The 24,865-nt window shown below is 37.0% G+C and overlaps 1 protein-coding gene across 2 annotated transcripts in view; it reads right to left on the reverse strand.

Moving 5' to 3' along the window:
* Positions 1–5,202: 5,202 nt before the first annotated feature.
* Positions 5,203–24,865, reverse strand: part of DECR1 (2,4-dienoyl-CoA reductase 1) — a 45,341-nt gene continuing 25,678 nt past the window's right edge. For both annotated transcript variants that reach the window (XM_045896262.3, XM_045896263.3), the window contains 5 exons: positions 13,711–13,810; positions 9,359–9,431; positions 5,975–6,121; positions 5,459–5,521; positions 5,203–5,356 (listed from right to left, as the gene is read on the reverse strand). In XM_045896262.3, the coding sequence (XP_045752218.1) occupies positions 5,297–5,356; positions 5,459–5,521; positions 5,975–6,121; positions 9,359–9,431; positions 13,711–13,810 (443 nt within the window). In that variant the 3' untranslated portion in view covers positions 5,203–5,296. The remainder of the gene's footprint in view (positions 5,357–5,458; positions 5,522–5,974; positions 6,122–9,358; positions 9,432–13,710; positions 13,811–24,865) is intronic.

Here is a 24,865-nt window from a genome sequence, read left to right on the forward strand (position 1 = left end):
GAATTTAACGAAGAATAAGTAAGAGGAAAATACTTTAATCTCTTGTATTTTTGTTTCTTCCTCAAAAAGTCAGTTGACATGTACCGGTAATCAATCCAGGTGAAAATGTAAGATGCTCAAGTTATTATGGCCTAAGAAATCTAAATAAATGTCAATCTGCCTGATTAAGCGAATTATTGGATGCCTTAACAGGAGCCTCTGACATCAAGATTTACAAAGAAACCTCAAAAAAATCCAAGCATTGGGGAGTTCCTTGCCCAACTGACATGATCAAATAGTTCTTCGTGAAAGATTTTCTCCAAAGAAGTAGGAGGGATACACAGATTTTCTACATTCATCCGTTCATTACAGATGACATGCCTGTTCATTATGAAGTATACACCAAAATAAGAGGTTTGGCACTCTTAAAATTGTAGCACCAAGAAAGAAAGAAAAACAACAGCTACAGAAAGTCTGAGAGGAGTATATCTGGGGGACTTCGTAGAGAGCCAATAATAATAATGGTCATGGGGTGCCTGGGTGGCTCAGTTGGTTAAGCGACTGCCTTCGGCTCAGGTCATGATCCTGGAGTCCCCGGATCGAGTCCCGCATCGGGCTCCCTGCTCGGCAGGGAGTCTGCTTCTCCCTCTCCCACTCCCCGTTTGTGTTCCCTCTCTCGCTGTGTCTTTCTCTGTCAAATAAATAAATAAAATCTTTAAAAAAAATTTAAAATAATAATAATAATAATGGTCATGAATCCAGCACCTGGCCTATTATGGTGAACTTTAACTCCCGAGCACTATCAGGGAAAGAAATTCTTACAACTCAGCTAAATCAGTCACACTTACCTTTAAGTGAAGGCCCGCCTCCTGGAGCAGAAAACAAAGAGTGGAAAATGAATCTGACAGGACAAATAGCTCATACATACCTACCTCATATCACAAGCAAAATTAATTGCAGGTATATTATCAATCCAAATGCAAAAGGTATGCAGACAACAACGTATTAGGATATCTCCCATCCCTCATGCATGGAAAGATTCCTTAACAACCAATTATAAAAAAAAAAAACAGATTGAAAAATTGGATTCCTTAACAACAACTTATGAAAAAATATGTTGGAAAAACTTAAGAACTCTAGTCCCCAAAAAGTCACTACTAAGAAAATGAAAAATCAAACATGAGAATGTGAGAAGATATGTGGGTTGGCAAAAAACCTCGGGAGTTTTCCAGGTGAAATCTGAAATTTTTCCCCATAGGCGGAGGGCAAGGAGAGACTGAAGAAAGAAGCAGGCCACTCCAAATTAGAGATACCAGATTAAGAAGCTAGGGAACTTACTTAGGAGGTTTGTCTCGGGCAGCCCCACAACTAAATGCCCACACCCGCCACCGGCATCTTAAAGCTTATATAGAGGCCTTAACTGGCTTCAGTCACGTGTATACCATCCAGGTGGTTTCAACTACGCATTGCTGTCTCCAGCTGCGTCCTTGAATACCGCTCCAGCTGGAAATGGAGGGCACGTGGAACCAACATTCCAAGGGTGGGGGAGGGGTGAGAAGCCTCTGATTCCCCAGGTGCAGCTCTGGGGTCAACCAGCGGTCATGTCGTCTTGATGACCTCCTCCAACAATTTGTAACACATAGAATTGACAAAGGTACATATCCAGAGATATACAAACATTACTCCAAAAATAAATTTTAAAAAGCATAACCCAATACATGTGTAAGAAAGTTGAACAGGTGGGGCGCCTGGGTGGCTCAGTCGTTAAGCATCTGCCTTCAGCTCAGGTCATGATCCCAGGGTCCTGGGATCGAGCCCCACATCGGGCTCCCTGCTCAGCGGGAAGCCTGCTTCTCCCTCTCCCACTCCCCCTGCTTGTGTTCCGTCTCTTGCTATGTCTCTCTGTCAAATAAATAAAATCTTAAAAAAAAAAAGAAAGTTGAGTAGGCATTTTACAAATAAAAAAGATCTCTAAATAGCCAAAATAAGTAAAAGCAATCAACTTTATTAGTACTCAGGAGAAATGCAAATTAAAACAAATGGGATACTGCCATGCACTCATCAGAAAGGTTAAAATTAAAGAGATATCGAATGCTAAGTATTGGTGATGATGTGGCACAATGGAAATTCTTACTGCTGGGTGAAAAGTTAAATCGAGATAATTTTGGAAAGCACTTTGGCAGTATCTACCAAATTTGAATATATACACACACCTTATAACCCAGCAATTTCACTTTTAGGTTTTATCAACCTGACAGAGAAAGGTCTGTATTGTCATCAAAAAAAAAAAAAAAAAGAATGTTTACAGTATCATTGTATTTGGCATAGCTGCAAACTAGAAACCCAAATATCTCCAATAGCAGAACTAATATATAAGTTGTGGTATATTCATGCAACGGAATGTCAAGTAGCGAGAATGCACATAAACAATTGGTACACAGGTAAAAACCAAAAACAGAAGAATACATAGTGTGTGATTCTACTTATATAAACAAAAGTAGCTTAGCTGTGGTGTTAGAAGTCAAGATAGTGACTAGTTTCATAGAAGGGAAGTCACAGTGGGAGACAAGCAAGGCTTCTGGATTCCTAGTGGTTTTGTTTTGCACCTGGGTGGTGGTTACACAAGTGTATTCATTTTGTGATAATTCATGATTTGTGTCCATTAAGAAGTCATACATCAAATAAAAAGTTTTAAAAAATTAATGGTGCATGAGCAGGAATTTAGGGAAGCCTCTCTGAAGAAGCCAGCCCTCCAAAGATCAGGAAAAGCACATTCCTACAACAAAGAAGTAGCTAGTGCAAAGGTTCTAGGTCAAAAAACCCCAAGGAACAGAAAGAAAGCTGCCGTGGCAGAGCCTGGGTTCAGGGGAGAGCACGTTTGAGGCAGAGCAGGCAAGAGCTCCTCTGCAGCCAGGGTAAACTGAGATTTTATACTAAGCGTCATTTATTCTGTCTCCAAACAAGGATAATTTTACCTCACAGTTGAGAAATGTAAGGCTTCAGAAGAAAATTCAAGTTAAAGGGATTGAAGTTGAGAATGAATTTATGAAAGCCTAATAAATAGTTTTATGTCCAATAAACAAAATAATAAAATTGATCAAGAACAAAATAAATTTCTAAGCTTTTCCCCTTGAAGTCCTTTGCAATAGAGCTATATCTCATAAAGACCCTGTTATTGCCTCTTGGTTTTAAATTATGATCCCAAGAAATAGTCGAATTGGGAAACAACCTTGACTAATTGAGTGACCTTAGGCAAGTCAAAACTTCGCTGAGCTCTCAGTTTCCTCAATTATAAAATGAAGTGGTTAAGGCGTATCTTCTAAGGTTTCCCAGCTCTAAATTCTATTATTCAAAGTCATTTAAATTCTTGCTGCTTTAGTTTTTTGCACAAGAACAATATATTAACAACTGTTACTGCATGCCTGAAACATTTCCTGGAGCTGTTTTCATTTATTAATTGTAAGATTGGTGATATTGTTACCAACCGTCCTCACTTTAATTTACTGAGTACTAACTCTTCCATTAGGTATTGGAAGCAAGACCCTTCAAGAAGATACTAAGTAAAATGACAAAGTAACAATTCTTTTATTTTTTTTATTTATTTATTTTTATTCTTATGCAAAGTAACAATTCTTAAGGTGAAACATTGATATGGTTATAGCCGCAAGGTATATCATTAAATATAGTGACTATTCATCAATAATGTCTCATTCAGACTTCCTAAAAACATTTCTTTCTTAGGAAGAAATTTCAATCAATTGATATGCTCATAATTTCTCTTTTCTACCTTTCTCTTCCATGCTTACAAGTTTTTCTTCCTCCTTCACCATTTGTAATAGAATACAACAATGAGTGGGCACCTGGGTGATGCAGTTGGTTAAGTGTCCCACTCTTGGTTTCAGCTCAGGTCCTGATCACAGGGTCCTAGGATCCACACTCAGCGAGGAGGTCTGCTAAAGTTTCTCTCTCCCTCTCTCCCTACCCCTCACCCTTGCTCTCTCTCTCCTAAATAAATAAATCTTTAAAAAAAATAAAAATATTAAAATATATATATAATAATGAAGCAAACACTAAGAGATGATTAATAGAAGAAAAATGTGTTTAAAAAGCCCAGTATGATTGAGAATGTCAAGGCCACTTATTGCAAACCTACAACATTACCTATTTATATATACAATTTAATGTAAATTATGTACACAATTAACTCTGAATGTAGTTAAGTGTTTCCATATGGGGCTCACAGCATATATAGTCAAACAGGAAAACTAGATTCCTTTGCAGATCTATTCAAAGGAGCTAAGATGGAAGTTGGTCCCCTCTCTTGGTAATTTGAGCAATGGAGACAGTCTAGTGAGCATGTTTATGAGTGATTCCTGTGAAGGCAAAATAGACCTTTTTTTTAATATAAGCTCAAAATTATAGCTATATACATTTGAGACTGTGGGTTTATTATTTGATTCTTGGGATGATAAAATAGTCAAACCAAATATGAAATGAAATGAAATTATACACAAATATATTTTATAAGCTTGTTCAGTTTCTCTACCTAGAGAAATCTACTCCTCCTTTAAAGCTGAGATGGAATGAGATCTCCTAAGTGTCATTTTCTCTACACTCTGGAGACTAAATGAATTACTTCCTCCTTCACACTTTTACACTGCTGGAATAATATTTTTTATCACATTGCATCGCAATTGCATCGCAAATAATTATTTATAGGTCTCTCTATCCTTCTAGATAATGTTTTAAGAAGGCAAAGGCTGTAGATGGTTCATGTTGTATCCTCAGTACCAAATAAAATGCCAGGCTATAAAATAGGCCCCGGCAAAAGTTTGTTTGAATTAATATTGAGCTCTCTAAAGAAGATAATTCACAAGTTCAGTGAAAAGGAAATATAATGGAAAGGCAGAGTCCATTAAATTTACTGCATACCTTCTACTTCTTTTTTTTTTTTTTTTTTAGGCCCCATAACCATAGGCATGGTTTAATACATAACTCAATGCTACTTCCACAATTAAGATTCTCCTGATTTTTCCAGGTTATAATATCTGCTTCTTTCACTGCACTTCCAAGCATTTTACCTCTACCAAAGCCTTCTCTTACTTGCCTTTTTTTTTTAATTCTTAAAAAAAATTTTGAAGGGAAAATATCCCATCCTACGTATCTCTTAATATACAATGTCTAACTACAACTGGCCTGGCAATGATACATACTCAGTCCATGTTTGTTAATTAACAATTTATTAGACTTGAAAATAATTCAAAAGATCATAGATTGTATCATTTCCATTGTAACCAAGATGAAGGCCAGAGCGGTCTTAGGAGCCTTTTGTCTTCCTGATGAGTCCTTCCATTATGTCCCACTGCTCCTTGGTAACCTAACACAAACAGAAAAAGGCAATTTTATATGGTTCTTGCATATTTTTAAAGCTTGGTATCTTAGCTGCTAATATTATATTATATTCATAAAATGGTATTACCTTCCTCAGACTGTTGAATTCCCCTGAAATAAATACTTCCTCTCCACCATCAAATCTAATGACCTGGAAAAAAAAAAAACAAAAACAAAAACAACTCTGAAACTAACTCCTTTTAAAAAGTTTCTGAGCCATTAGCCATTTTCCCATCTTAATTGACTAGAACATCTCCTTGGCACTTTCAATCAAAACCCAAAGTCTGAAAAGAAAAGTCATGATTAAACCTAATCTGATTTACTCATTTTAGAATCCTCTTTCCCCCATCTCCACAATTTCAAATTCTACCCAATATTAAAGATCATCTGGCATGTCTACCAGAGTAATTGGCATTTGATAAAATTAATTTATCAATGAACAAATTCCATAGCCTAAACAATCTATATTAATATTTTTATATTATTTACAGCCTAAAAATATTTTAAATCATATTTATATTCAATATTGTCAGGAATGGTTCCACAAAATGCCTTCTCACCCCAAATCCACCTCCCCAAAAAGTCAAGAGAAAACAATACTTACTGCCCCATTAATCCAAGAAGCATAATCACTACAAAGGAAAGCAGCAAGATTTGCAAGTTCTTCCACAGTTCCTAGCCGACCACAAGGAATTCTAGCAATCACTTCTTTCTCAAATGTTCCGGTTGGGTCAAGACGACTAAAGGCACCCTTAAAAATTAAGAAAATAGTTAGGTTGCACTAAAAAATTTTACGAAACAAGTCTGCATAAAATGGAATATTACTATGGCAGCCTGTTCATACCTCAGGCCTTGTAAACAACAGAGAATTTTGCCAAATTCTTCCAGAGTCACTTCAGCTCAAAACAGGTCTTTTTACCTAATACTGACCTAAAAAATCACCAGAAAATATAACCTTTTTACCTTCATCTATAAAATGAGATCTGTCTTGGGCGCCTGGGTGGCTCAGTTGTTTAAGCGACTGCCTTCGGTTCAGGTCATGATCCTGGAGTCCTGGGATGGAGTCCCACATCGGGCTCCCCGCTCGGCGGGGAGTCTGCTTCTCCCTCTGACCCTCCCCCCTCTCATGCTCTCTCTATCTCATTCTCTCTCTCAAATAAATAAATAAAATCTTTAAAAATAAATAAATAAATAATAAATAAATAAATAAATAAATAAATAAATAAATAAATAAAATGAGATCTGTCTTTAGCTACCTCACAAAATTGTTGTGAGCATTAAATGAGAAAATGTATATGATAGTACTCTGAAATCCGTACATGCTTAGTGTGGGGGATGTAGTGGTACTAATGTTGTTTGACTGAATAATCGCAGAAAAGTGACTCAAGTAGGAAACCTTTAAAAGGAAATTCCTTTTCTTCTTTCTCTCAAAATAATTGGAAAGGAAGAAAACAAGTATGTAGGAATATTAAATTCAAGTAGATCCTTGAGAAAAAAAAAAAAAAAAAAAACCCTGTAACTAAATTTGCCAACCAATGTCTGCCTTCTGTTAATGATGTGAAGGTGCAGACCAAGATGAAGTATGCATGTGCACTGATTTAAAAAGGAAAGGAAGGAGGAAGGAGAAGGAGGAAGGAGAAGAAGGAAGGAGGAAGGAGAAGGAGGAGGAGGAGGAGGAGGTGGAGGAGGAGGAGGAGAAGAAGAAGAAGAAGAAGAAGAAGAAGAAGAAGAAGAAGAAGAAGAAGAAAGAAAGAAAGAAAGAAAGAAAGAAAGAAAGAAAGAAAGAAAGAAAGAAAGAAAGAAAGGAGAAGAAGGAGAAAAGAGAAGAAGAAGAAGAAGAAGAAGAAGAAGAAGAAGAAGAAGAAGAAGAAGAAGGAGAAGAAGAAAGAAAGAGAGAAGGAGAAGAAGGAGAAGAAGGAGAAGAAGGAGAAGAAGGAGAAGAAGGAGAGGAAGAGGAAGAAGAAGAAGAAGAAGAAGAAGAAGAAGAAGAAGAAGAAGAAGAAGAAGAAGAAGAAGAAGAAGAAGAAGAAGAAGAAGAAGAAGAAGAAGAAGAAGAAGAAGAAGAAGAAGAAGAAGAAGAAGAAGAAGAAGAAGAAGAAGAAGAAGAAGAAGAAGAAGAAGAAGAAGAAGAAGAAGAAGAAGAAGAAGAAGAAGAAGAAGAAGAAGAAGAAGAAGAAGAAGAAGAAGAAGAAGAAGAAGAAGAAGAAGAAGAAGAAAGAATAATAATAATATTGAATTTCTCTGTACCAGTGCCTGGAAGTCTAGGTGACAGTTTTCTTCAATAAACAGGTGAGAGACAGAGCAAGCTCTCAGGAGGCTCCTTGTGAGCCCTCCAGCCCTCCTGCCCTCCCTGGGTGGATACAAACTAGCACCAATCCTGGCTCTGTCGGGATTGCTATGTAGTTTCTACACTTCCGTTTCCTTTTAATCTCTTTAAAGCTACATGCTTGTTACTTGTGTACAACGGATACCTGTATTGCTACACTGTAAACTCCTTGATGGCAAGTACTCTGTAACAAATGCACCTTCAGTACCGTCCCACATAGCAGTCCCTCAACAAGTATATTTTAAATAAATAAATAAAATGCAGGGGATCTCTCCTGGAGATTGGGGTCCTAAAAAGAAGCTTCTGTGACTCCAGGTTTCTCTTCAGAGAGTGCTCAGCACAGGGCTGCCCTGAATCATGTTTTAATGTATGCTTTTTTTTTTTTTTAAAGATTTTATTTATTTATTTGACAGAGAGAGAGAGAGCCAGAGAGGGAACACAAGCAGGGGGAGTGGGAGAGGGAGAAGCGGGCTTCCTGCTGAGCAGAGAGCCCTATGCGGGGCTCGATCCCAGGACCCTGAGATCATGACCTGAGCCGAAGGCAGACACTTAACGACTGAGCCACCCAGGTGCCCCTAATGTATGCTTTTGAGTTATTTTTCCATTAATGTATTAGATTCTTTATTATTGGAGTGTCAGACAAGATAATCAAGATTCACTCACTCAAGTAGTTCTTCTTCCCATTTTCCACCCTTTAAACTGCTAAATAAACTAATGCGGCCATGTCCATATAACACCCAGAACTACCTACAATCCAAATGCTCCTCAGCACTATTTTCTAACGTAATACAACCGTACATATTTATTTATAAATTTATTTATTATTTAAAATTTATTTAAAATAAAATAATAAAATTTATTATTTAAAATTAAGATTTTGTTAGATTAAATATTTATTTATTTATTTATTTATACAACCAGAACAAGTTATCATTCTTCACCTAGGCCTTCGGAGCTACAGGTCAGTTGGGATTGTAAATTCTTGCTTTACATAAAAACAAAAAGTAAGAGTGAAGTGATCTGGGGCAATATAAGAGAACACAGAACCTGTGGGCCTTCTGACTATAACAGCACTTGTGATCATTATGAGTTGCAATGAGTATCTGTAAGCATTACTGACTATAGGAGAAAAGCATGCCATCAGAAAGATTTGTAATCAGAGAGACATGGGAGTTAAATGACATGCATAATTGAGTGTTTGCAAGTGAAAGGCACAGACGTGAGTCAAAGAAAATGCTACCTATAGCAAGACCAAGCCTGTATGATAACTTTCTAGAACATCTCTTAAAATAAAAATATACTTACATTTCTATGAACTAAAAAAGAGACGTCAATCAAAGTAAGAATCCATAAAATATGGTGAGGATTAAGAAATATAGGTTAATAACAGATTACTGAAGCAAATCAGACGAAATACCAAAATGGATGGCACAAAAGATCCCAGAAGATTAAGAGGTTGAAATCAATCTTATCAAGAAGTTACATAGCTGTTGTATTCCTGCCCACCTCCATTTATATTGGATAATGGCAAAGCCCTCTACCCTACCACTAGGGATCCAAACTCAGGCATCTCTGACAAGTCCTGCACACAACAGTCAGAATATTTCTATCAATATTTTATTCCTTAATCATTCAGGAGATAACAGGCATACTAAAACTTACTTTTGTTTTTATAGGCCCTGGTTGAATTACATTAAATCGCAGTCCATATCTACCCCATTCTGCTGCAAGAGACCTAAAAATTAAAATAAACACCACTATTTTAATATTCTAAAATATTATACTATATGTCAAAAATACTAATAATCCAGACTCACTGCATGCTTGCTATATGCCAGAGACTACAACCCCAACAAGTAGGTACTATTATCATTCCTCATGTTACAGACAAGGAAACTGAGGCACAGAGAGATTAAATCACTTGCTCTGAGTCATCTGGTTACTGACAAACCTCAAGTGGTCTAGTTCCAGAGTTTGTGCCTTCAGTCACTCTGCTGTAATATCTACCATTTGCATCTTAGTGTCCTTAATCACAATGCTATACTACCTACCACTTACATTTCAGAACTAAGTCTAATATCAAAATACATTTTTAGAATAAGTATCATAATTTAGCATAAAGAGGTGAGAGAATCATGCCCCTCCCCCACATTTTCTGGAGTTCAGTGCAACATGTACTACTTATATATAGTACATTGGATTACAATGTTTGCAACATCATGAGTACTTTTAAGTAAGAGATGGATTACATAGATATAAAATATTAACCACATCCATGTTTAACGAGGCTTTAATACAATTGCTGCACGGCACTCAAAGGGAAATAGGAATCTAACAAAATCTTACTAAATGTCATGAAGCAAAATACAACAATAATAGCAAACATGGAAACTTCAAGCAATCTGTTTTAAAAGCCTACTTGATAGACAGGTCTAACTTTTATTATCTAAACTCGTTTTAGGACTTTATACTCATGTATATCTGTGTGTATATATACTGAATCTAGTTTTAAAAAATGACTTAGGGCGCCTGGGTGGCTCAGTTGGTTAAGCGACTGCCTTCGGCTCAGGTCATGATCCTGGAGTCCCGGGATCGAGTCCCGCATCAGGCTCCCTGCTCGGCAGGGAGTCTGCTTCTCCCTCTGACCCTCCTCCCTCTCATGCTCTCTGTCTCTCATTCTCTCTGTCTCAAATAAATAAAAAAAAAAAATAAAAAAAAAAAAATAAAAAAATGACTTAAGGTAACAACTTTTAAAAAATACATATAACGCAAATGAGGAAGATAAAATCATTTAAAGGAAAGAGAGGACACAGACAAAAGAAGGAAGCAGGAAAGGAGAAAGGAATTGAAAAATGGATAAGGAAAGATAAAGGAGCCAAGAATGGAGCTAATAACTAAATGTTTTGTGGCATTCTATACAATCACAATAGGTGGGTCACAAATTTGCATCCATTCTTTCCAAGATGCAATGCAAAAAAGGTAAGCCCTAATCAGTTACACACTTTGCAGTGCCCGTAAGGGAAAGGCAAGGTAATTTCTCAGGAAAAGCACAATTGTTCCTGATAAAAAAATCAGAAAAATATTTTTTTCAAAAAGACTTCTAAAATGAAAATTGTATAATACAGTAAGACAATACTGTATCCTTGCAATAGATACAAAGAGGTAAGTCTTACAAAACTGTAAGATATCAATTAATATAGTCTGACAAGATCACTTCAAAAACTCATTCTATAGGATAGGGGGCAAGTGCTCCAAGTACAGTCTGTTAATCTATCTTAATCCATGGATGCATTTTAGAGAATGGGTGAACTGCATCTCTTTCAGGCAAATCATACATAAAAATTGCTTCTGAGTGATGCTTTTGACAGAATTCATGACTATACCTCCCCTTGGCACATACTTGCAGTGCACCTGCTTCAAACTGCTAGGGAAGCAGCAACTTCAGGTCTTAACAGAATTACAAGCTGAGCACAGTTTATGGTATCCTGTGAAAAACTGAGCAACCTATTAAGGAAACCTGCCTAGATAGAGGAAAAGCCATCCTATCTCTGCTCAGAGGTGCAACAGATACACTTTTTCCAGTCCTAGCTCTCATTAAATTAGCTTATATTCTGAAGAACTACCATAACATGATAAGAAATCCACCTCATGAGCTTGTTTTGCATGTTGAGATGCAAAGCACAATATACTCAATATATGTTAGCCATTATGTTGTTAAATCAACAGATGCTTATTGTGTATTTACTATGTGTTAACATTTTGTAAGTGTTATTTACCCTCTAAGGAAGGCAGTCTCTGCCTCTCAAGACAGCAGTCCTCTCTCAAGGGAGGTTAGCTTAGTTGTATAATAAACTAGTTACTCTGCTGGGAATTGTGTAATGTGCACCATGACTGCTTACAAAAAAGTACCTAAGTCTAGTGAGAGTAAGAGGGAAGCCTTCCTGGAGGAGGTGATATTTGAGTTGACACTTGAAGAAGGATTAGGAGTTTATTGTGGGAAGCAAGGGGGAGGAAAAGAGGATGGGAGATAATAGGGTGTAGGATGGAGAAAAAAGACAGCCCAGGTAAATGGGCCAGTATGAGTAAAGGACAAAGGTACAAACAACATGCAGTATTTGGTGACCTACAAGGCCTATTCCAGTATGACTGTGTCCTATATGAGAAGAGGACTGACGGGAACTCAGGCTGGAAAGGAAGTAAACATTTACCAAGTATCTACTCCATGCAATATGCTATGCAATAAAACAAAACAAAACAAAAACAAGCAGCACAGAATCACAGTTCTTAAAGGACATGACATTGAAACCTCTAACAAGATCAAAGTTCCCAACAAGACAAATACTGATACTGTACAAATGATGCCAAAATAGTCAAGTTCTAATTCCTTATTTCCAATGCCACCTGACATTAAAAAAGTAATTACCTCTATTTACACTAAGATTCCACTTCTAAGTATAGTAATATGTCTTTTTATCTCAAACAAATGTGTATTACTGATTTCAATGTTGAAAAATACTTTGAGACTACTGGAAGAAAAGAACAATGATGTTTTGGCAAACACTGAGCACCAGCCATGCACCAGGTCCTGCTGAGAAATAAGTATACTGAGATGAATAAGGTATGGTCCCTCCCTCACAGAACTCACATCCCAGTGGGGAGGCCACATAGCTTTAACAATATGTTCGAAAGCAGCCTTGCATGTCCTTCTCTGTGTCCTTACCATATTGGTACATGACCTTCATTTTAGAATCTATAACTAGATTTTTAGAATTTTAGAATCTATTTTAGAATCTATAAATCTATAGATAGCATTTATTTATTAGTGTGTTAGTCTTCTCACTAGATTGGAATAAACAAAGTTTTAAGGGTGCACAGAGTAGAGAATAATTAATTCTGTTCTAAAGCAATGAGAGAAAACCTCCTAGAGGAGGTGATATGATGACAGCCTTGAAAGCAGGGAAAATATCACAGCAAATTCCAACAGCAGCATAGCCCAGACATAGAGAGATGAAAACGCATGGCATATTTAAGGAAATACAGAGCAGTTCAATAGAGATTAAAACACAAGAAAAACAGTATAATGCTATCCCCTCAGGGGAGGATGAGAACTATTCTACTTCTATCAATACCCTATCCCTGGACCTAGCGCAGTGCCAGGCACACAAAAAGAACACAATACACATTTATCCAATTAATCAATGAATAAACAAAGGCCAGGGACAAGTTTATTTAGAATACCATACTAAGGTTTGGCTTTTATTCCAAAGAATAATGAAAAAATGATCTAAGATTTTAGCTAGGGAGTATCATAAGCAGACATATTTTTAGAAAGATGATTCTGGTGGGAAGATGAATAAAAAATAAAGAGGGAAGAGACTGGTAGCAGAGAAACACATTATAGGATTATTACAGTAAGCCATGATGAGAACCTACATTATAACAGACAGTAGAAAAGGCCAATGGGGAATAGATTCGAAAAGCAATCATATGCTGCTGAGAAAAGGCCACAAGATCTGGCAAGTGGTCACTGGTTTATGTTAGTCCTATTAATCTTGCACAGCAGGTACAATATAAGGATGAAGGTGTGTTTAACAGAAATTAGAAACAGCACCGATAAAGATATATGGGAGAGCAAAAAGGCTATAGTCCTGTGCTATCTCATATGGCAGCTACTAGCTACATTTGGCTATCTAATCTTAATTTTAAAGTAATTAAAATTAAATACAATTTAGTTTCTCAGTGACAGTAGCCACAATTCAAGGGTTTCGTATGTGGCTACTGGATAGGGCAGATTTATAAAACATTTCCATCACTGCGGAAAGTTCTATCGGACAGTGCTGATATAGACAAATAAGACTTATCCAAGAGCTAGAACGTCTGTTTCTAAGTGAATCCAAGTTAATCTTTGGTTTTACTTTTCTCTGGATGGAGACTAGAAAGGAGAAATTAAGCTCCATGAACTACCAAAGTACATTATTTATCTCCGGTGCTGGGATTATCATAGTAGTACTCACTTGCTCATGGCTTCCACTCCTGCTTTTGCAGAAGCACTTGGTACTACAAAACCTGACCCACTTTCAGCATAGATGGTTGTAATAGCAAGAAATGCTGCTCCTGAAATTCGAAAAGGATATAGTAATTAACAATACAGCTAAGTCAATTCACATCAGGAAAATATGATTTACAAGAATGGGATCTGATTCAAGAGGATTTAACAAAAATGTAGCATTTTTTAAACTTCAGTAGCCCTAAATTAATGAGAGAGTAATCTAATAAAATTGCTAATCTTGCTGTCATTCAAGATGGCCCAGTCTGTGCTTACCTGAAATCCTATGGCAGGTGAGTCAAGACAGTGACCCAAAACTCAGAGGCATGGCCCTATAACCCCCTGCATAATCAGCTGGATTGGATTTCCATGAACTAAGCACCCACTTAAATAAGAATAAATCAGGGACGCCTGGGTGGCTCAGTCGGTTGGTTAAGCATCTGCCTTCAGCTCAGGTCATGATCCCAGGGCCTTGGGATGGAGCCCCACATTGGGCTTCCCTGCTCAGTGGAGAGCCTGCTTCTCCCTCTCCCTCTGTTGCTCCCCCTGCTTGTACTCTCTCTCTCTCTCTGACAAATAAATAAATAAATAAAATCTTAAAAATAAGAATAAATCAGAATCAAGACTATATTAGCAGGGACTTGACTTCCAGCCATGATGGACTTGCCCTCCCCCTGTAAACAGCAAGAAAACTGTATAAGATATATAATTATATGATACAACTATTTTTAGATATTGTACAGCAAGCAGGGAAAGACAATGATCCCTGAGAGAAGAAAAATGAAATGAGCCCTAAGGTCACCCCAGACTTTTGCCTAAAGGTACTATACATATACTATATACTATATAGTATACTATGGTGTAAACTACAAATATACACATACTGTATATATATGTATATACATACATATACTGTACACTATATAGACTGTGAGATAAGGAGGGGAAATACAAGCAAAACATAGCACTCTCACTGAGTTGAGGAGATGGAGATCAGAGTTTGGGGAGACTGAGCAAGTTGGAATTTGTGAGGAGAGTTCCCCCAGGGAGGGAAGTATGCAGAGATAGAGCTCCATAAATCTGCAGAGTATCTCCTCGAGTCTTTGGCCAAATATCAAGCTGTACACGTTTAAGGGGAGATTTCATTAGACCAGGCAAAGAACCGCCAGGGAGCTGTAAGCTGAACAATTCCCAGAGCTCACATAGGCTGGGAGATGAGTGAGTTCTAGGCAGCTTCACTGAACATCCAGGACTTTCAGTGGAGAATTCAGAAAGGCCAGGCCTTATTAGGAGAGTTAAACTGGGTGGCTCAGTTGTTAAGTGTCTGCCTTCGGCTCAGGTCATGATCCCAGGGTCCAGGGATCGAGCCCTGCATCGGGCTCCCTGCTCAGTGGGAAGTCTGCTTCTCCCTCTCCCACTCCCCCTGCTTGTGTTCCCTCTCTTGCTGTGTCTCTCTCTGTCAAATAAATAAATAAAATCTTTTAAAAAAAAAAAAGAGAGAGTTGAATTAGCTCAAAAGTAAAGGCTACTCTAGATGTACCCAAATAAAGCTTAAAAATGAACACTGAAATGATGGAGCTGATCCACAAGTAACTTAACTATATGCTAAAATAAAATTCAAAACACTTCAAAGGAAAATTTTAATACACATACAACACTCAACAGCATAACATTCATAGCTCGCAATCAAAACTTGCTACACAAAAAAGACACAGAAGTATAACTGGGAGAAAAATCAGTTAATAGAAAGAGCCTCAGAAATAACAGGAAAGATGGAATTAGCAGACAAAGACCTTTAAAAGATACTGTAAATATTCTAAAAGATTTCAAGGAAAATGAGTGTAATAAGTGAAATGCAAAATGCAAAAATAAAACCAAATAGAAGTTCTAAAGCAAAAAAATACAATATCTAAAGTGAAAAATTAAAGCATGGGCTTAGTTGTAGAAGAAAAGATCCATGCTCTTGAAGACAAGGCAACACCTATCATTCAAAATGGAGGATCGATGGAAGGAAAATAGTTGGGAAGGGAAAAAAACAACCAGAGCTTCAGTGAGTTGTAGAACAGTATCTAGCATGCTAACATGTGTACAATTGGTGTCCCAGAAGGAAGGGGCAGAAAAATCACTTGGAGAAACAAGGTTTGAAAATTTTCCATATTTGGCAAAAACTATAATCCAGGGTGCTAAACAAATCCTAGGCAGGATAAATACAAAGAAAACCATACCAGGGCATATTATAAGCAGTCACTCGAAACCAGTGATAAAGAGAATATTTCTTTTTTTCAACATGTTATTTTAAATAATCTCTACACCCAACGTGGGCTTGAACTTACAAGTCTGAGATCAAGACTCACCTGCTCCACCAACTGAGCCAGCCAGGTACCCAAAAGAGAAAATCTTAATAGCAATCAGAGGAAACAGAAAACAACATAAATAAGGGAACAGATAATAAAAATATTCACTGACATCATCAGAAACAATGTTAGCTAGAGAACAAGAGAATGATAACTTGAAGGTGCTGAAAAAGAAAAACAAAACAAAACAAAACAAAAAAACCTGTTAACCCTGAATTCAGTACACAGCAAAAATAGCCTCAAAAATAAAAGCAATATTTTCTGACAAACAAAGGCTGCAAGAATTCAACACCAGCAGATGTGCACTACAAGAAATACTGAAAAAAGTTCTTTAGGCGAAATAAAAATGATACTAAATAGAAACTCAAATCTTCAGATGAAATGATGGCTGTCAGAAGCAGTAAATATGTCAGTAAACATTTACATTTTTGGTTTTCCAAATTGCTTTTGAAAATAACTGACTGTATAAAGCTATATTAAAAAGTGACACCAAACTTACAGTAATCAACAGTGCTTGGGACATAATAGGTTCTCAATAAATTGAATGAATGAATGAAAGTTTAAAATAATAATCTTTAGCTGCTAAGAAATCAGTGATTTTCTATTTCTTAATTAGGCTCTACACTAGAAAATATTGCAAGTTTAATATTTGCAAAAGGATGAAACTATATATATTTTATAAAGCAGTACATACTTTAAGAAATTTAAAGGACTACAAGTTTGAAAGATAATAAAAATAATTTGAAGAATATTCAGATACATTTTATTCCTCCTCCAAAAATATTTAGTTTCTCTTCCCTCTGCATTTTCCAAAATAGTAACAAAACTCTGCACATCCTGGACAACATGAGGGGTGAAAAGTGGGGCAGGAGTGCCATTTTGAGGGTATGAGAAATAATGGTTAATCATTATGTTAACTCCTTTTTATATCAAACTCTGCTTCTTTCAGAGCTCTGAAAATTACTTTGCTTCCAAAATCACTCTGTGGAAAAGGGGGGATGTAGAACAATCATGTACACAATTACAGAACATTGACAACAGATGCTATAACTGCATCACTCTTACAGCAAAATCATAAAAACTACTTAAAAAGTGATAATTACTTATATAAAGCAAATGCTGCAGTAGAAAGTGCTCTAACTTCTGATTCAGATTTAACAAATGTTTATTCAGGTGTGAAAGAGGAAGAATTAAACCATTTTATATAATTCAGATACTGAAGATGAAAGATACTGTTCTTTTCTTTCTCCCTTTAGGTTTTATTTTCTCAGCCTAGAAGATCTGGGTCACCCACTGCTTAGAATGAGACAGCGCTGCCTCTGAGTGTAAGAAGGAGGTAAAATTTTGAAACTGTACTATCCTAACTGGGTTAAAGCTGCAGAGTAGAACAACACAGCTGGACTTTAAAGAATGAACAGTGGTAGAGCGCCTGGGTGTCTCAGTCAGTTAAGTGTCCGACTCTTGATTTTGGCTCAGGTCATGATCTCAGAGTCCTGGGATAGAGCCCCACGTCAGGCTCTGGACTCAGCGTGGAGTCCACCTGAGGATTTCTCTCTGTTTCCTTCTGCCCCTGCCCCACTCACACACACTCTCTAAAATAAATGAATAAATCTTAAAAAAAAAAAAAAGAATGAAAAGTGGTGCTAAAAGCTCAAAAATAAAGAATTCTCAGATTCCCATTGAGGATTATTAGTCATATTAGTCAATTAGACAATTAGTCAATTAGTCATTGATAAATTTTCTTTTTGAAGAAAGGCCAATTCTTTAATTTTTTTATGTTTTTATTTTTTTCTTTTTTTAAAGATTTTATTTATTTATTTTTTATTTATTTATTTATTTATTTATTTATTTATTTATTTATTTGTCAGAGAGAGAAAGAGTGAGTACAAGCAGGGGGTGCGGCAGGCAGAGGGAGAAGCAGGCTCCTCGCTTAGCAAGAAGCCTGATGCAGGATTTGATCCCAAGACCCCGGGATCATGACCTGAGCCAAAGGTAGATGCTTAACTGACTGAGCCACCCAGGTATCCCAAGGCCAATTCTTTAAATTAGAATAACTTCCTATAGAAGAGGTTTGGAAATGCCAAATTTCTAACATCCCAGTGCAGACAAGCAGAAATGAATCTGTTATTTATTGAGATCAAGTAAATGGAGAAAGGGAGAAATAGCCTGTCTTTTTTTTTTTTTTTGTAGAAAATGGTTTATCAATTCCATTTTTTTTGTATAAAACACACAGGAGAAACCTAGCCAGTCAACACACAAGTGCTGCCACATGGAAAGGTACTTTATCAAACTTTGAGCCTAAGAACATACAAATGTCTCTTATCGCATCTACAGGAACTATCTATGCTTTTCCATCTGTCTCTTTTTAAAATTCCACATATCCCCATTATTTCTTCTGTCCCAGGTATAGTACAATGATGGGGAGGAAGAGGGTTAGTTAAAACAATGCTCTAATGGTTTTCTGCTGTCCCTTCTTTCCAATCAGAGACTTGTGGATGTGCGGGATCACACCACCCCCAGTGATGGTAGCCTTAATAAGAGAATCCAGCTCTTCATCACCACATATTTCAAGCTTCAAGTGGCTTCATTACTTAAAAACGGTAAAAAATAATAACAAAGAAACACTAAAAATCACAGTCTAGAGACAGCTGGCTGGCTCAGTCAGTGGAGCATGTAACTCTTGATATCTGGGTTGTAAGTTCGAGCACCACATTAGATGTAGAGATTACTTAAAAATAAAATCTTTAAAAAAAATCACATTGTCTATTAAAAATAATAAAATGCAAGATTATGTCCAATTTCAAAAGACTCAAAAGTTCTAAAATCTAGTTTCAATCCAAGTTATGAAAATTAAAATAATAAACAATTTTAGTTCCCATAACCAACAGAGGTAGAATAGTATAAAGATATCTGGGCCTGAATATTGATTCTACTATTTACTAGTTGTACAGCTGTGTGACCTTGGCCAAGTCACTTCCCTGCTCTGGGCTGAGGATTTAACATCTGTAAAATAGGAAAATAGGGAGTGTCCAGCAAAAGTCATTCAATTTTACGGATTACTCATTAATTAATTGTTGCTGTTGATTCTACCTATTATTCTTTTACCCTCATGAAAAAAGCACCATTTTGAAACCGATAATATCCAGCTTTTTAACTACTACCTGTAACTTCAACTGATGTTTGTCTTCCCAGTTACTCTGCCAATTGTGCTGAAATTTGACTCCTGGCCTTAAACCTACACAAGCATCTGTAGCCACATCTCAAACCCAACTTCTGTCATCATCCTGATAGAATTCAACAACCAGGTGGACAAGATTAGAAATCTCACAGTTCTATGATCTCCCCATTCCCAACAACCTTCACTACTACCCAACAGAGCCACAACCTGAGCTTTGTCATCATGCCAAAATATGGATACAGTGCCTCATTCTCTAGATCCTGTCCTTCCAGTTCTCTCACACCCTCATACCGCATGTGCTCCTTGAGACCTCATTATAAATTCTGGGTTTTTTCCTCTCATATTCTTTAGGCTTATAATTCCCTCCTGCTCTAACTTGCTTATTTACCACCTAGACAATTACATGAATTAATCACTTAATGCCTAGCCACCATGTTGTCTCAAGACATCCATCCTCAATTCAATACTAGTACTGCTTTCTCCACTCTTACAAGGAAGGGATTTTAACACTATTACAAACTGAGGGTGAATGCCATTGGAAAGATACATCTGCAGTTTCACCTAGGCTCTCAACATCACCCATCAACTTTTTCCATACCCCAGAGTAAGACCCTCCACCTGTGTTTCTGATTCACAGCTCCTGGGACTAGACAATTCTTTCATTGGTTCTTTCTTCTTTTTCCTTTAACACTTCTCTTCACTGAGTTTTCCCCTCAGTCATCAATTATGCTTCAATCTCCACTGAGAATGTATCTCTTCTTAAGATTCTTCAATTATACTTTACTAATCTCCAGAGGGTAAACTCCACACCCCCTATCCTTATTTCTTAACTCTCTTGGCATTATACATTACACATAAGTAACACTGGACTCCTTATACTTTCTAAACATACAATTGAGATATTATTTGCAGTTTTAACTCTTCCATTATTGTCAGCAATTAATCTTACTGCCAATCATGGCAAGAAGAGAAAACTGTGCTTCTCTGTCTTTTGGATTAGGGAACAGAGGACCCTGTCTCTCAGCCACTTTTCAATAGAAGCTCAGATTAAATTTAAATCTAAAAATTATCAGTGCTCTAAGAGTTAATCAAAGGAGGATTATATAACTTTAAAAAACAAAATAACTTCCTAAAAATATATTATTTACTGAGTAAAGCCTTATTTCAGTTCAACATTTAATATACACATCTTTCATATAGGTTGAAATTTGCAAGTTTAATTACAATAAGTGGTATCAGGGCTCTGGTTTTTCTAGTCTATTTTAATTATAGGTCCTGGTCTCAAATTCAGACACTTTATGGTCCCCTTGTAAAAGAGGTAGTAAAAATACACTTATCTTGGAGGAACTTAATATTTTCTTTAATAGCTAACACTTACCGAGCACTAGTCTAGGCCAGGCATTGTTCTTAACACTTTACAGGTACTAGTTCACTTAATCATCATAGCAATCCTCGGGAGGAGTTCTACTATTATCCCTGATTTACAGAAGACACTGAGGCACAGAGAAGAACCTGCTCAAGCTCACACGAGTATTAAGAGGTATAACCAGGATGAGAACAGACAGTGTGATTCTAAAGCCTACACTCTTTTTTTTTTTTAAAGATTTATTTATTTATTTGAGAGAGTGAGAATGAGAGAGAGAGAGTACATGAGAGGGGGGAGGGTTAGAGGGAGAAGCAGACTCCTCGCCGAGCAGGGAGCCTGATGCGGGACTTGATCCAGGGACTCCAGGATCATGACCTGAGCCGAAGGCAGTCGCTTAACCAACTGAGCCACCCAGGCGCCCCCTAAAGCCTACACTCTTAACCACTACGTAAAATTGCCTCTCCAAGAAATTTCCAATTACATAGTTTAAAAGAAAAAAGGATTCAAAATTTCCAAATTTTGGAAATTTACCTTTATATTATCTTCATAATACACCAAAGTAAGCTACATATGGTTGCTACAATAAATTTTAACAAATGAAATTTAAATGTTCCATCAAACTAGCAAGATAACTCCAGCAAAAAGTGATTTTATTTATTTATTTTTAAAGATTTTATTTATTTTTTTGACAGAGAGAGACACAGCGAGAGAGGGAACACAAGGAGGGGGAGTGGGAGAGGGAGAAGCAGGACCCTGGGATCACAACCTGAGCTGAAGGCAGATGCTTAACGACTGAGCCACCCAGGCGCTCCCAAAAGTGATTTTAAAAAGGATACTAATGCTACCTTAATAAATTCCAAATGATGACTAGAAATGTTTTTATTTTTTATTTACTTTTTATTTTTTTAAAGATTTTATTTATTTATTTGACAGAGAGAGAGAGATCACAAGTAGGCAGACAGGCAGGCAGAGGGAGAGGAAGAAGCAGGCTCCCTGCTGAGCATGGAGCCTGACACAGGGCTCAATCCCAGGACCATGGGATCATGACCTGAGCCAAAGGAAGAACCCTAACCGACTGAGCCACCCAGGTGCCCCTAGAAATGTTTTTAAACATTCTTTAAATGCACCCACTCTTCTAAGGAAGGCAATGGACACAATACACAGAAAGGTACCCATATGGTCCTAATATACTTTAAAACCTAAACAGCATTTAACTTGCACTCATATGACTGAAAGATAGCCACATTCTACTCCTGATCTACGATTCCTTTCTTGTCAAACAAGGAGCACTGCTTCCATACCACTCGATTTTGTCAAAATGACCGGTCGTCTTCTTTTCTTCTAGTAGTGAAGTTGACTGACATCACTGACAGAAGCGTTAAATATGCCCTCAACTCCTCTTGTTTTTGTCGGTCTCAAAAATGTTTCATTTCACGAACAAAGCATCACCTTTGTGCTTAGTAATGAGTTAGGAACTCATGGGGAGAGGAATGGAGACAGGGCAGAAAGGATTTGCACGTGGGATATGAGTAATGTATCCTGTTAGGTAAAAGCATTTCCAATCTTGGTGGATGGGACAAGAAGACTTACAACAGGGAATAATAACAACACGCAGCATGCGTACTTTGAAATGCTAAGGTGTGCATCATGGCCTCTGAATGGGCATCTTTCTTTTTTTTTTTTTAAGATTTTATTTATTTATTTGACAGAGAGAGAGATAGTGAGAGAAGGAACACAAGCAGGGGGAGTGGGAGAGGGAGAAGCAGGCTCCCCGCGGAGCAGGGAGCCTGATGCGGGGCTCGATCCCAAGACCCTGGGATCATGACCTGAGCTGAAGGCAGATGCTTAACGACTGAGCCACCCAGGCACCCCTGAATAGGCATCTTTCATTGAGTTGTGGAACTAGAGTTGGGCATGAAGATTCTGTACTGCTTAGAGACAAATGGTTCTAGTCAGAATACATGTAAAAGAACAGCCAAACAAGGGGTGGTTATGGAAGGAAGTGAGATTAGACAGGGTGAGGGCACTAGATGACGGAGAGTGAGGGAAAAGGAACTGGCCAAGGACAGTACCAACGGGTTGGAAATAAGACTATTTTAAAATTTATTTTTGTGTTTACAGTTCACACACTAGGGACTAGTACAGCAAGATCACTAAAAACCTTGGGTTTTCTGATAATTTATTAAAACTTAGCATATGAAAGGTATAAAGTATTTTACCCAGTTCAAAGCTTTCAACTATTTCTTCATATTTATTGACCAAAAGGATGCTCTCTTTTTTAATTCTTTCTTCAATTAGTGAATTGGTTCAATTTACTCTTCCTCTACACAAGGCTGCTGGTAAGATTACCTCAGGAATTCTTCCAATGACACCCATCTATCCACAATTTCCTTTGGAGATGTTTCTTACTTTCCTCTTTCCTCTTTCCCCTCATTTTACATGATTAATCTGCCTAAACAGTGACCTTTCACTCCCTCCCTCTCCCCCATACAGGCCTCACATGGTTCAAGCTGTCTTGGACTGCTTCTGACTATCCCTGACGCTTAGATACTCCGAAGCTCTGAAAATTATCTCCACCAAATTCTTTAAATTATCTAGGCTACCATATGTTTATTCACATGCATGAAGAAGCCCATGCACATTGGTAAAACAATTTATATTTTTCATGAAGCTTTTGTAGCTCTCAGTTTGTTTTATTACTAAATCTTGGAGAAGTAATTAATTAAGCAATTTGTTTTATAGATGAGAACGCTGAGTAAATGTAAAAACATCACAACTCCCTAAGTGTCTAAGTATCACATATAAACTAGTGACTATGACTTAAACTGAATTACAATTCCTTCTTTTTTCTCACTAGACTTTAAAAATATGTCAATTGTAGGGGCACCTGGGTGGCTCAGTCAGTTAAGCATCTGACTCTTGATTTTGGCTCAGGGCTCAGGTCATGATCTCAGGGTCCTGAGACTGAGCCCCACAGCCCCACATAGGGCCCCCTGCTGAGCATGGAGCCTACTTAAGATTCTCTCTTCCCCTTCCACACCCCGCACCCACTCAGACACACTCTCTCTCTCTAAAAATAAAATGCCAATTGTCAATTTTAACAATAATAGTTAATGCTTATTAGGTATTTAATAAACCATAGTTTCTTATCTGTAGAACTGAGAATTTAAAACATCTATGTCATCTATTAAAAAAGACTAACTCTGATCCACCTGTAACTATATGGGAATAAAATAGGTCATATCTTACAGTGTAACTGCAAATATTAAATGAGTTAATAAATGTTCAGCATTTAGAACAAGACCTGATACAGAATAAGCACTCAATAAATGGTGTTTTTAAAAAAGAAGGAAAGATGAAAGGAAAGGAGGAAAGGAGAGGGGGAGAGAGAGAGAGGAAGAAAATTTGGTTAAAAGTAAAACATTTCCTTATAATTAATGTTTTGCTTTTTGCTTGTTCAGTATTCTAACACCTGTTGGGTCATCATCTATCTTTATTTAATAATTACAGAAGTTGCAGTAATGACTACAGAATTCTCATATGATCTTATGTGGAAGGAATTATAGCTTCTTGGTATGAAGTAGTTCATGTGACTCAGTTACCAAAGCTAGTCCAAAATCAAGTATAATATCTGGGTAGTCTATCCTATAATAAAATTTAAGAAAAAATTGTTTTATTTAGATAGAATCCAAACAAGTATGTTTTTTAAAGACAATCATGGATATGTGGCCAATATTTTCATTTGAATATCAAGTAATTTAAGATTCTGATAAACAGCCAAATAGGACGTATATCATGACATGTTGAACACTCATCTAATATGTTTTCGACAGAGAGACACAAGAGACATTTTTTGGATGTAGGTTAAACATATCAATTTCAAAAAGCAGGGCTGTAGCCAATACATCATCTGTTCACAAAAATCAGAGCTGAGAACTGCCAGAACAGGTGGAAAGGAGGATGTAACATCTGCATATAAATTCCCCTCAAATATCTGGCTCATCCCTGAACTGAACAAGCACTGTCATGGCTCTAAGAAACTCAATTAAAAGTAGTATCTGGAAGCTGAAAAAGTGAGCCTTAAGAAAATTTTAGCAAAACAAATCTAGCAATATACAAATAGGATAATATATCATAACCAAGCAGGATTTAGATTCATAACGCAAAGCTTGTTTAAAAATTCAAAAATTAATCAATGGAATTTACCATACTAATCAGCACCTCA

The sequence above is a fragment of the Mirounga angustirostris genome, unplaced genomic scaffold (genome assembly GCF_029215605.1).
Source record: "Mirounga angustirostris isolate CCGP_5_RB_7025 unplaced genomic scaffold, mMirAng1.0.hap1 SCAF_4, whole genome shotgun sequence".
In the NCBI taxonomy this organism is placed as follows: domain Eukaryota; kingdom Metazoa; phylum Chordata; class Mammalia; order Carnivora; family Phocidae; genus Mirounga; species Mirounga angustirostris.